Source organism: Acanthaster planci, linkage group LG04, assembly GCF_054643075.1.
Source record: "Acanthaster planci isolate LZ-2023a linkage group LG04, COTS_SCS, whole genome shotgun sequence".
NCBI lineage: Eukaryota > Metazoa > Echinodermata > Asteroidea > Valvatida > Acanthasteridae > Acanthaster > Acanthaster planci.
In genome coordinates, this window is record NC_141780.1 from 17,728,681 (window position 1) to 17,742,505 (window position 13,825).

Below are 13,825 nucleotides of genomic sequence, written 5' to 3' on the forward strand. Positions count from 1 at the left end.
GCAAGTTAATGTTACCAGAATTAAAAGGTAGTTTTGCTTTTGCTACGAGTACTGTAAGCTCTGGGCTGCAAATAGCACGAATGTTAAGACATAGTTGGTCAGACCGTACATAGGTGGGTGCATCATACAGCTGAATAATATGTACATCACTTCACACTTGCACACCGTGATGGCGGCCTTTTTCTCATGAACACTCATCAGTCGAGCACAAAATAGGCGTACATGTAACTGCAAGGACACAAGGAACATGTGACAACGCGTGTACAGTTAAATCTACGGGAAGCAACTCACCATCCAAACCTTGAAGTTGTAGGGAACAACGTATGCCTTCTCCTTATCAGGCTCTGGTAATTATTGGCTTCGAATGCACGGAATGAATTCGTTTTTAATTTTTTATGCTGGAGCTATACAACTTCAGACCGCACAACACGTTCACTGTACACCATTTCATTGTATCTTGAACCAGGAAGTAACTTTTGGACGGGTCTATTTTGGGGAACCGATTTTACTGGCGGGTTTATGACAAGAGGCGAGATGCAGTTTGCTGAACCACAGGCTGAACGCTGAACGCCTGGAGTTTTGGCTGAAAACAATCTTCCAAAAAGACCCAGATCTGTTGTTTCGTATAGGATCTTCTAGCCATTTAAATAATGGTACAGTGTATCCGATACATTTATTCCGGCCCTGCGCAGTCGAAAATCCTGCAGCGCGATCTTTGCTGGGGTCCTGTCTTTTTAGAACGCTATCTGCAAAAGACATGTGAGCACAAATGATGTATTTTCATATCCCTTTGTGAGATATCAGCTCTAAAAGTTGTTAACCTTGGGAGAAGTTTGTATCTCCCCGTATGATATCTATAATGGTGTTTTCCAAGCCTGTCCCCATTTCTGTGAAGAAGCATATGCATCAGCACCATCGGTAAAACTCGAAAAAGAATTTGGCAAAGCAGACTTTCAACTTGAGGAAACTAAAGGTTCCTATCGTAACCAGGTGCAGTTTAGAAACCGTGCATAATGCCATAATGAAACTGGCCATCAGGCTGCTGAAAACTGAAACTAAACCACTCCATTAAACTCATTTGACTATATTCAACTTCAACTGGTTCATAATTACTCCTGATTTTGCAAGCCACTTTAATTGATTTAAAGGGGTCAGGGCGGGTTTATGATTAAACATCATCGCCTAGTGTCAAAGGGCTGGTTGAAGCATGGTTGAAAGAAATGGGGTGGGACTGCAGAGCGGGGGACTAGGATGCATGTTCTCAAACTGTCATGTTGCTTTCGCACAACTGATTAAGGGGTCTTATGGTTACCGGCGGGGGTCATGATCGAGACATGCCCCGGCGTAGGGAAAATCTAAAAACAACTGCATGTACTGCATGCATTCTATTAGACAATAAATTGCGTGGACCATAAGTATAATTTTTCCACCTTTTTGCAATTTTACTGGATTTTCTCTGATGGGGGGCCCGGCGGCGCCACCGTGATCGTGACCCGCATAATACATTCCGCTCTACTATGCTAGATGTATTGAACATAAAGTATGACCATGGACAGATACGGTGACATATATGAGAAAATTGTGCCTTTGACGATAAAAGCATGAAATTTATAAAGTACAGCCTGAAGTTATAATGTTCCATCATGATAATCATAGCTGTGGGTGGATATAGTTTACAAAATGTCTCTGAAAACTATGACCACTAGGAAAGATAACTCTGAGCAGTGAGTAGCCCCACTAGTGTGGTACGGACTCTCACTCCCGATCCATCCTTAGGATAAATCGGGAGTGATCCGTGCCACACTAGTGGGGCTAAGCAGTGGATACCCTGCACGATATGCGGTAACATTTTTGACCACATGTTTTCTGTAGGGCCTACAAAACCCTACTCACCCTACACATATGCTGTGTGCAGATGAAGAATTTGTTCACTCAAACCAATACAGTTTTGAACAGCAATAGATCAAGCTGAACAGAGAATGCTGTGATACGTCATGTACATGTATATACCGTACATGTACATCACATACATATCTGAACACAAAGTCCTAGGCTACACCAGAAGATATTGAGGAAAACCCTACTCCATTGAGTCGTGCACACCGGGTAAATTTTGTATTTTTTGGCGAGGCCGAGATAACCAAACCCTACACCATAAGACACTGTACAAAAAACCCTACACGAATCCTACACGAGAGTGGCAAACCCTACTCCATTGAGTCGTGCACACCAGGTAAATCTTGTATTTTTTGGGCGAGGCCGAGATCCCCAAACCCTACACCATAAGACACTGTACAAAAAACCCTACACGAATCCTACACGAGCGTAGAAAACCCTACTCCATTGAGTCGTGCACACCAGGTAAATCTTGTATTTTTTGGGCGAGGCCGAGATCCCCAAACCCTACACCATAAGACACTGTACAAAAAACCCTACACGAATCCTACACGAGAGTGGCAAACCCTACTCCATTGAGTCGTGCACACCAGGTAAATCTTGTATTTTTTGGGCGAGGCCGAGATCCCCAAACCCTACACCATAAGACACTGTACAAAAAACCCTACACGAATCCTACACGAGCGTAGAAAACCCTACTCCATTGAGTCGTGCACACCAGGTAAATCTTGTATTTTTTGGGCGAGGCCGAGATCCCCAAACCCTACACCATAAGACACTGTACAAAAAACCCTACACGAATCCTACACGAGCGTAGAAAACCCTACTCCATTGAGTCGTGCACACCAGGTAAATCTTGTATTTTTTGGGCGAGGCCGAGATCCCCAAACCCTACACCATAAGACACTGTACAAAAAACCCTACACGAATCCTACACGAGAGTGGCAAACCCTACTCCATTGAGTCGTGCACATCAGGTAAATCTTGTATTTTTTGGCGAGGCCGAGATCCCCAAACCCTACACCATAAGACACTGTACAAAAAACCCTACACGAATCCTACGCGAGAGTGGCAAACCCTACTCCATTGAGTCGTGCACACCAGGTAAATCTTGTATTTTTTGGGCGAGGCCGAGATCCCCAAACCCTACACCATAAGACACTGTACAAAAAACCCTACACGAATCCTACACGAGCGTAGAAAACCCTACTCCATTGAGTCGTGCACACCAGGTAAATCTTGTATTTTTTGGGCGAGGCCGAGATCCCCAAACCCTACACCATAAGACACTGTACAAAAAACCCTACACGAATCCTACACGAGAGTGGCAAACCCTACTCCATTGAGTCGTGCACACCAGGTAAATCTTGTATTTTTTGGGCGAGGCCGAGATCCCCAAACCCTACACCATAAGACACTGTACAAAAAACCCTACACGAATCCTACACGAGCGTAGAAAACCCTACTCCATTGAGTCGTGCACACCAGGTAAATCTTGTATTTTTTGGGCGAGGCCGAGATCCCCAAACCCTACACCATAAGACACTGTACAAAAAACCCTACACGAATCCTACACGAGAGTGGCAAACCCTACTCCATTGAGTCGTGCACATCAGGTAAATCTTGTATTTTTTGGCGAGGCCGAGATCCCCAAACCCTACACCATAAGACACTGTACAAAAAACCCTACACGAATCCTACACGAGAGTGGCAAACCCTACTCCATTGAGTCGTGCACACCAGGTAAATCTTGTATTTTTTGGGCGAGGCCGAGATCCCCAAACCCTACACCATAAGACACTGTACAAAAAACCCTACACGAATCCTACACGAGCGTAGAAAACCCTACTCCATTGAGTCGTGCACACCAGGTAAATCTTGTATTTTTTGGGCGAGGCCGAGATCCCCAAACCCTACACCATAAGACACTGTACAAAAAACCCTACACGAATCCTACACGAGAGTGGCAAACCCTACTCCATTGAGTCGTGCACATCAGGTAAATCTTGTATTTTTTGGCGAGGCCGAGATCCCCAAACCCTACACCATAAGACACTGTACAAAAAACCCTACACGAATCCTACACGAGAGTGGCAAACCCTACTCCATTGAGTCGTGCACACCAGGTAAATCTTGTATTTTTTGGGCGAGGCCGAGATCCCCAAACCCTACACCATAAGACACTGTACAAAAAACCCTACACGAATCCTACACGAGCGTAGAAAACCCTACTCCATTGAGTCGTGCACACCAGGTAAATCTTGTATTTTTTGGGCGAGGCCGAGATCCCCAAACCCTACACCATAAGACACTGTACAAAAAACCCTACACGAATCCTACACGAGAGTGGCAAACCCTACTCCATTGAGTCGTGCACACCAGGTAAATTGTGTATTTTTTGGGCGAGGCCGAGATCCCCAAACCCTTCACCATAAGACACTGTACAAAAAACCCTACACGAATCCTACACGAGAGTGGCAAACCCTACTCCATTGAGTCGTGCACACTGCGGAAACTTGTTTTTTTGGCGAGGCCGAGATCCACAAACTCTACACTGTGAAACACTGTGCAAAAAACCCTACACGAACCCAACACGAGATGGACGGTGAACATTACTCTGAAATTTGGCAGTAATCTTTATTTGTTGACAACTTCCGCAGACAAAAAAAATAACACCATTTTTTAAAACTGGTAAATATCTCACAAAAAAAGGACAAGACGCCCCCTTTTGGTCTGCTGCCATGGGAGCCGCAAGTTGACAGGTTGCACTATCACATACGCACCCATGTAGGAAACAGTGTAAAATCAGACCGAAATAGCTCCGCCTGTTGACTCTATAGGGAAAAGATTGGCCTCTTTTTTTCAATGTAAATTAAAGATTATGGCCAGCAGATCACTTTTCGTTTCAGTTTTATGGGGGTTAGCCCGATAGTCTTTTATCAGCCTTTCCCAATGACACCCCCAATGTAATATTAAAACTCTGCGCTAAGCTCTGAACGTAGCTGCCCTCCTCTATCCAAATTTAAAATAGGCCTGCAATTTTTTTTTGGGGGGGGGTGGTGAAAGAAATACCTCGAACTAGAAACTATCAGTCCAAATTCAGGATTTATAGAAATATTTCTATGATCCCTCGTTGTTCGCGAAGGCGACGGACAATGTTGTCTTTGAAGTAGTCTGTAATTGCTTCGTGTCACTAATTAATCGGAAAATTTACATGTATAGAAATTCAGCAATTAACATGTCGATGGCGTGACTGCCATCCTTTTCTCATTGAATAAAATACCGTGTTAATTAGCAAAGCATTAAAAATGGGGAGAAGATTTATACCAACCAATCTGAAATTTGAGTTGAGGGGAGTATAAGTAATCCTCATTTCAAGAATACCCAAATCCTTGTGCAATGCAAGATCAAGTGTTTGGAGTTAATTGTAGATTTTGTTCAGCTAAGTATTTGTCACAAATTTAAGTACCAATCGCAAATATAATTATCACAAGGTGAAAATCATCAGAGTGGTCGACGTGGCTTTTGATCTTTATTCTGAGAGCAATAATAGGATTAACAGGACATTTTACACTACAGAATACGTCTATGCAACTTGATTTGAATTACTGTTAGATATGTCAAATTGCTGATTAAAGAAAATATAGCAAAAGGACCATGGCATATGCATGGACCAAGTGACATTCAACTGAGACTTATTTTGCGCAATTGATATACATGTAATACTAGAGTTAAAAGATTATTTGGCATATTCAAATTTTAAAAAAATGCTTTAAGTTCTGCCTGTAAAAGGTATGGACACCACTTCCTTTTTTTACATATTCAAGGAGATAGCATGTCAAAATAAATGTTGACTGAAAAATTCACGAAGTTCCTTTTTACACTTCATTACAAATTGTGGCAAAATGAGCGTTCTTGTATCCTAAAAACGGGATATCTTTCAGAGGCGTTTTGACACAGAAATATTCATTTCATATAGCCCTTACTGAAATTAAGTTTGGCTAGTGATCTGCTGGTTCGAGTCATGCAAGGAAAAGGAAAATATTTCTTAACATGTAGGGTAGGCCTACATTTCTGTCTAAACTATCAAGCAATTACAAATTGTGACAAAATTAGCATTCTTTTATCCTGAAAAAGGAATATGTTTCACAGGCGTTTTCACACAGAAATAGTCATTCCAAACAGCCCTTACTGAAATTAAGTTTGGCTGGTGATCTGCTTATTTGAGTCGTGCAAAGAAAAGGAGAATATTTCTTAACATGTAGGGTACATTTTCATCTGCAAAATGGGCTTTCTTGTATCCTAAAAACCGGGATATCTTTGAGAGGTGTTTTGACACAGAAATAGGCATTGCATATAGCCCTTACTGAAATTAAATGTAGCTACAGGTCTGCCAATTTCAGTCCTGCAAAGAAAAGTATTTCTTAACATTAGGGAACATTTTCATCTAAATTACCACCTAATTACAAATTGTGGCAAAATGAGCATTCTTGTATCCTAAAAACGTTAACGGGATATCTTTGAGAGGCGTTTTGACACAGAAATAGGCATTCCATATAGCCATTCCATGAAGCAAGGTGAATAATGAAATAAAAACATGATGTAGTATATTAAGCACATTTTTAAAATATTTTTTTCTCAAATCAAATTACAACAATGGAATAGTCTGTACTGAATATCCTTGATTGTGAATGGCCTAGAGCAAGTCCCCCAAATAAAAGAAATAAAACTGACCTATAAACGATGAAATCAGATCGATTATAAAACTGTTTAGACCACGGGCCACGGCAGCAAAATGTGCTCGGAAATCAATTTCCTTGGCGCACCTCTTGGATCTAAGTGGAATCACTGCCAGTTGTTAGTTTAGACCTTATGGATCACAAAAGATCAAAATCCACAATCCCAAGTTCACCATTTATTAAAATATTTGCATTTTAATTATCGATGTAAAAAGGGCGCCCTCTATTGGCCGGGGTTAGAAAACCATGTACATTTTCTATGGGGAAAGTTTTGGTATTGCTCTTGCTTGCTGAAAAGGGACTGAGTGTCTGCTGAGGTAGTAAAATTTTGTCCAAAAGTGTCGATTGCAAAGTATCTGGTAGATTTATCACAATGCTATTCCCATTGAAGTTTTCTTACTCTTCTTTAACATCAAGCTCTTTATATTGAAAAATGTATTTCCTTGTTAAATTAATTTTTAACATGTCTAGTACACAAATGTACATGTATTTCTTGTTGAAACCCTTTAAATAAATAAACTCTTGTAAATTATCACTTTTTTCAAGAAAATTTCATTAATTCTTTTATTCCGTTGTACTTCATATACCCGCACCTTCACTCCATATAAGGAAAAAACACCTGCTTCCAAATTACTAGAAACACAAGTCATATTTCAAATTGAAAGTGGCTCTTCTGTATACTGAAATACACATGCTGACACTGACTATCAGTGTTACCTGTATAACATTAATATTTCTTGATTAATTTAATCTAAAAGGGAAGAGTTTATCACATGCACAAACTTTAGCAGTCATCAGGAATGCATTCATGTTTTGTACTTAGTAATTATGATATCCCAAATGTAACACCTCCAAAACTCTGAAGGTTCATAGTACCTAAATGAGAGGAATGCTTCATGATTCACAAACACCATACTGAAAGTAGACATCTGTTGGCAAATTATCCCATTGAACTGAAAACCTAAAAAACTGTCAATGTCATCATGATATTGATATCAATGAATGATGATGTACATGTCTCATTCACAAACTAGATCAAGCAAAGACTAAATATTTCTTCAATCATTTGGTCTAAATTCGCAAATTGCACGTTCATTTGCAGTAAGGGGCTTGTTTGTCTGAAATGACAAGATGTACCAGTTTTTATGTCTGACTCACTTCATGTTCTCATTAGTCCACAACCGACCAAACTGCATTTCAAAAGGACAAAATTATTTACATACATGTAGACAATACTAGTACAATCCTAGCATGAAAACACTCAGAAAATTCTGATAAGTTGGTTTGCGACATTGTCTCTTGTTCACACAAGATAAAGGCTTTCCCAAAATAATAAGGAAATTTACCACAATGGCATACTCGCTGTCACATACGAACCTAGCATAAATACACAGAAAATTCTGGTGAGCTGGTTTGTGAAATTGTCTCTGTTCACACAACAGAAGGGTTATTCCAAACTACTAAGGATATTTATCATGATGGCATACAGTCACATTACGGCTAGTCTTGGTTCGAGGTTCGTCATAGTCTGAAGCAAACCTTGGGCATCATTTCTAAATGGTGGCCTAAATGAACATTGCTTTTCTACTTGCCTCAAAACATCCTCATCAAATGTATTATCTTTGGAAACCCACTGTCAATGCTCCAAGTCCTGCATACATATAAATCCATCCCAAATTTATTTGGGAAGCAATCACTCTGCTTTAGAATGCCACTTGCCCTGCCTAAGCACAAAGATAGCTAATAAACGATAATTTTGAAGGACTGAGACAGAGGGTAAACCTCCAATTAACATGCTCCAAAAATTTTTCAGGATTGACACAGAGTAAAATTTAATTCATGCGAACGATTACAGGATTTATGAAGAAAGCTGTAAGGGATTAAGGGTACTCGTCAACATCGGAATCATCACTCTCTGGTAGAGTACACTGCTGGTCACTTTGCATGTTCTCACAGTTGCTGCATTTGCACAAGTCGGTACATAGCAAGTTGTTTTCAAGACAGCTACATTTTCCTTTGGCACACTGGCTTTTTTTGCACGGACAATGGGCTAATTCCATAACACTGTTGGGAGCAGGTGGAAGATCCATCCAGTGGATGAAAATGTCATCGCTGTTGACCTTCCATCCATGTCCGTGTGGAGATGGTACCACAGGATGCGGATCCAGGGCTCTCTTGTATATGGCTGCTTGGTAGTTTGCCCTCTTGACATGAAGGCACAAGGCATCCTTGTTTGGAGGCATTGATAACTTCATCCCAGTTCCCATCTGCAACAGGTTGTATCTGGACAAATAGATTGAGAGAAATGTCTTTTGGCTTGAAAAGCATCAATTATGATTAGAAACTTGATTTTTTCTGAATATGCACAACAATCAGTTACATGAATCTATTTAGATTTCAATTAGTTGCAAAACACAACCAAACTCAATGTTTGAAAATAAGGACTTCGTGGAAAACTTTGAGTGCACATGTATACCTTCGGATTTATTAGTGTGAGCAATTTTTGTGTAACTTGAATATTGGGATAGAATACAATTCTCTGAAAACAATCTTAATTTGAAAGCATTATGTATTCCAAGTAAAGGAAGTAATACCCTAATACAAAATAGGACATTTTGTGATGGTCACTCTAAAAGTAGCCGTATAGTTTCTCTAACTTTTTTCACATCAGAAAAAAGCACTACATGTAATTCAGATCAACATGTACCTTGCAGTGTTCACATCAGAACAATCCAACTGTTTGTATAGATGACAGACGAACTCCTCAACTCCTGCAATGATCTCCGTCGTCACTGTGAAATCGTCACCAATTCTTCTAAAGACTGGGTATTTGATGGCTTCCTGAAAAGGCAAAATCCAAAATTTTCAATTAAAATCTAAAATGACTCCACATAATAATAATAACACATTTCTTATATAGCGCATCACATAGCACATCTCAATGCGCTTCACAGTAATATTATGAAATAAAGCAATTAATGAAACAGGTGAGTTTTAAGTAGTGACTTAAATTCGTTTTCATTTTTGACAGTTCTGATATGGTGTGGGAGAGAGTTCCACAGCGATGGTGATGCATACTTGAATGAACAATATCCATAAGTCTTAGTGCGAGTGACAGGTGTACTGAGCAGCAATGTTGAACTAGAACAGAGGGTGCGTTGTGGCTCGTATACATGTACTTGAATAAGTTCAAGGAGGTATGCTGGTGCTGAACCATGGATGCACTTGTGAGTGAGGAGTAGAATCTTGAAAACGATTCGCTCATTGACAGGTAGCCAGTGAAGGCTGCGCAGAATAGGAGTTATATGCTGCCTAGATGATGAACGGGTAACAAGTCTGGTGGCTGAATTCTGAATGCGCTGAAGTTTCGAGGTTTGAGAATCGGGGATACAGTGTAGTAGACTGTTGCAGAAATCAAGGCAGCAGGAGATAAAAGCATGGACAAGCTTTTCCGTCGTTTGTTTGTCAAGGAAATTTCGAATTTGTCTAATCTTGTGGAGAGCTAGATAAGAAGAGCGGCATATGTTGTTGACCTGGTTTTGCATTCGGAGGTTTGACGTGATGATGGTTCCGAGGTCACGGGCGCAGGTGACAGGTCTGATGCAGCAGTCAGAGATGCGAAGACTTTCAATTGGAGTATGGTGCTTAAACTAAGAGGTGATATGGATGACTTCAGTTTTGTCGCTATTCAATTTGAGTTTATTGGCAGTGGACCAAGATTGTATGGGTGAGAGGCATGACTCTAGTCGCTGAATGACGTCAGGACGCTGCTGCTCTGTCATGGTGACGTAGAGTTGAATATCGTCAGCGTAGATCATGCAGCTGACGCCGTATGATGCGATGAGATCTTCCAGTGGGGATGTGTACATTGTGAAGCATAGTGGACCTAGGACAGATCCCTGTGGCACTCCGGTATTAACATTATGCGAGGGAGATGAAATCTTATTGATTAGCACAGATTGTTGACGGTTTGCAAAATATGAAGTGAACCATTCCAAGGAAGAGTCGTTGATGCCAAAGCGGTGATGTAAGCGTTGTAGCAAGACATGATGATCAATTGTGTCAAAGGCTGCTGAATAATCAAGCAGCACAAGAACGGCCTCTCGACCCTCATCAACAGCCAATAGCAAATCATTGTAAACACGCAGAAGAGCTGTTTCCACACTACGATATTTACGATAGGCTGACTGCATTTTACCTGCGAGATTGTGAGTAGCGAGATGACACTGTATTTGTGTTTATCACATACAATCTGATAAAAAAGTCTCAAGCATACTGTGACACTATAGTAGCAACAGCTTCAAAAAATGCAAATGATTTACTGAACTTGTTTGCGGGCACTTAAAACCTCTGTGAACAGTAGCAAATCAGATACATGACAATTCCAAACTGCCAATTTTTTAAAATTTCAGTAGATATAGTCTTGTGATCGGACCTTCCAACAATGAAACAAAAAAAAAGATTGGTTGTACAGTTGAAACCATCCACTTAAGTACGCACAAACATGAGTAATGAAAGGTCTCTGTTAATATATGACAAAACAAACTCACAGATTATCAATTCCAACAGGTTATGAAACAACAACATGTGAAGTCACGTAGTTAGTTTTTCTGCATGCTCGGTGCTATTGAAATTGTGACAACAACCAGTGATGACTCTATACAAAAATGAAGAGGTACACACCTTCACTCTCAGGTGGTCGCTTCTTTGGATGTCGTTCAGCACGGCCTGTCAAGGTAACATCACAGAAGCGTTTATACATGTAGCTTTTCTGGTGGTATCCAAATCCCTGTGTTAAAAAAAAAGATTTGGTAGCATAGGATATTATTACAATATTAGGGCCTACACAGGACAGACTACTACAATAAAGGCCTATCATTGTCAAGGCAAAAAAGTTTTAGGAAAGAGTTCCATATACAAAGTTCGCTTGACATCCTGTTTACAAACCGTATGAGACTGGTCTGATACAATTCTGTTTTCATTGAAAATGCTTGTACTCTCTCACTGCTAATATTGACTTTCCTGACTTGTAATTGATTTCTATGGACTGATTGATTAGGCCTATGAAAGACAAAACTGAATGAACTTTGCAGGCCTATATGAAACTTTTTCCAAATTTTAAAAGGCATTCACTGGAAGCGAGCAAAACGTATAATGTACGTTGTGGTTGTACTGTAGCCTACCCTGCATAAGAATACAAGTCGCAGCCAGAGTGGTCATGATCATGGTGGTCAGACACTTAAATGACTTTAGTCAGTGTTACTTTAATGACGAACACGTGAATTTATTTTGAAGTCAGGAATGGACTCAAATAATTCCTGCCTACTACTACTGCCTCCTGTGAGCTTGTGCATTTATCGACGGGGACGTATCAAAACGCTTTATAAAAATAAAAGAACTATACTTGCCCTATAAACAGGCTACCTTAAAGAGTTGATCATCGGGAGTGTTAGGCCTAACTTTGACAGCGCTATGTCTTCTACCATGTCTGCGTGTATGACGTGTGCACTGGACGTGAAGGACAAGCCGAGATTCATCTCTGCTTTTTCAACGATTTTAGCCTCTGCCGATTCCTGCACATTTTTCCACCTGCCGGCACACTCGAGGAACTTCATCCAACTCTTCTTGGAGAAAGGCAAAACCCTCAATTTGGACCATAAAAGTTTCATTGATTGGCCGTGTAAAAACGATGACGTAATATTTCATGTCGCACTTTCCTGCACCCAAAACGTGAAAATTTGAAATTTTGGGTGGCGTTTTTTGCTAAAACTGGTTCGCGACGGAATTGTGGATTTTATTTTTGAGTTTCCTATCATCATTCTGAAGAGGTTTCCGTAAAAATTACATAGATCCATGAGGTGCGCCAAAAAGTGCGAGATAATCGGCCATGCCCCGTGGTGTATTTTTTTTTCAATTCATCAAGAAAAACTGCTTTCTTAAAAAACATCCAAAAATTCGTTCAGTTTATCGTGGAACGGAGTACCGCAAAGTGGAAACATTTCTGCCTCCCTTTACTCCATGAAATCGCGGGCAAAATCGCGGGCAACCTTCAGCTCAGCCAGATGAGCCAAAGCAATTGTGCACGTGTTGGACGGTGCCCATTACACACCAATGCCCAAGACGTTAGGCGGGAGGTAGGCGTCAGTCTACTCGCAAAGGGCGTATTCGATAACATTGTGTAGAGTCTGTAGAGCTTGTAGACCCTACATCGGACATGCGGTCGAAAGTGCTGCCGCATATCGTGCACCATTTGAAGCAGTGAGTAGCGGTGCTTTTATTGGGGGAGCCATAGCATTGGGGTGGGGCAACTCACCCGGCTGTGAGGGTGGTATTTGCCCTTCCCGCTGAACGTTTGGCGTTGACTATAGTCCGTCGAGTCCACTTGAAAACAATACTGTTTTGGCTCATCCGCCATTGTTCAATAAAGTTGGCGTTTTGCAAAATAACGTGGCCCGAGCCTGTTGATTAATCTATCATCGGTACTGGTTGGCACAGGTTTCCATAATCATGCAATCGATATCGACATTAGCAACCGCTTCAGTGATTTTTGCAAAGGACTTCCGCGTTCAAGTTCGCAATCATAGGCCCGAGCACGGGCACTGATTATGAAACTAAATTCAGCGTTCTGGCAAGGTGATTTTCTATTATAGTCGTATTTTTCCCACAATCAGTGTTTTGTAGGGAACAGAAGAAACCCCAATGCACAGACAATTGCTATTATGCACCGTTTCCCCGTTAATAAAAAGGGAATTCCCCAGTTTTGTCCACCGCCCCCATATCTATAGTACAAAGATCGTCACCGATGCATACAGCAAACAAAAGTGCACCGCAAAATTAGCTTTGAGGGAAAAATGGGTTTTGTTGCTTTGAAATGTTTTGCTTGCTCAAAGGAAACCAGAACAATGGTGAGTGTGCAGCTGCGAGGAAGTGTCGGGCATTATTATAGTTATGGGGAACGATCGAGAAAACGCTTAGTCAAAATCCTCAAAAGCTACAACGCTGAACGACGCAACACTACGAAGGCTCTTAAAGAACACACAGGTTCGAAAATTATGAAACAAAATGGAGAAACTGACTAGGTGCTTTTGAATGCTTACAAAGGTGAACAGAGAAATTAACTGGAGCGGGATTTGAACCTGCGGCCTCCGGAGAATATCAATCAACCAAGTGAGATATCCAGCCCTATATAT

At 40.9% G+C, this 13,825-nt stretch overlaps 2 protein-coding genes across 4 annotated transcripts in view; both read right to left on the reverse strand.

Moving 5' to 3' along the window:
* LOC110987194 (plexin-B-like) overlaps positions 1-12,968 on the reverse strand; it is a 42,611-nt gene extending 29,643 nt beyond the window's left edge. For 2 of the 3 annotated variants that reach the window (XM_087135597.1, XM_087135593.1), the window contains exon 1: positions 292-676. The gene's annotated coding sequence lies outside the window, so the exon portion shown is untranslated. Of the gene's footprint in view, positions 1-291; positions 677-12,948 lie in introns of those variants that run through there. The other variant, XM_087135595.1, reaches the window with a different exon arrangement.
* LOC147799431 (uncharacterized) lies at positions 7,172-11,861 on the reverse strand. Its single transcript, XM_087135555.1, has 4 exons — positions 11,796-11,861; positions 11,319-11,363; positions 9,343-9,476; positions 7,172-8,918 (listed from the first exon to the last, which is right to left on the reverse strand). The coding sequence occupies exons 1-4, from the start codon at positions 11,859-11,861 to the stop codon at positions 8,516-8,518; spliced, it is 648 nt and encodes a 215-aa protein (XP_086991681.1). The 3' UTR covers positions 7,172-8,515.
* Positions 12,969-13,825: the final 857 nt, after the last annotated feature.

Coding starts and splice junctions, on each gene's coding strand:
- LOC147799431 (XM_087135555.1), bottom strand. CDS start 11,861: ATGATCATGACCACTCTGGCTGCGACTTGTATTCTTATGCAGGGTAGG. Junction 11,364..11,795: donor GGCTACAGTACAACCACAAC/GTACATTATACG, acceptor TTACCTTGACAG/GCCGTGCTGAACGACATCCA. Junction 9,477..11,318: donor GCGACCACCTGAGAGTGAAG/GTGTGTACCTCT, acceptor TTGCCTTTTCAG/GAAGCCATCAAATACCCAGT.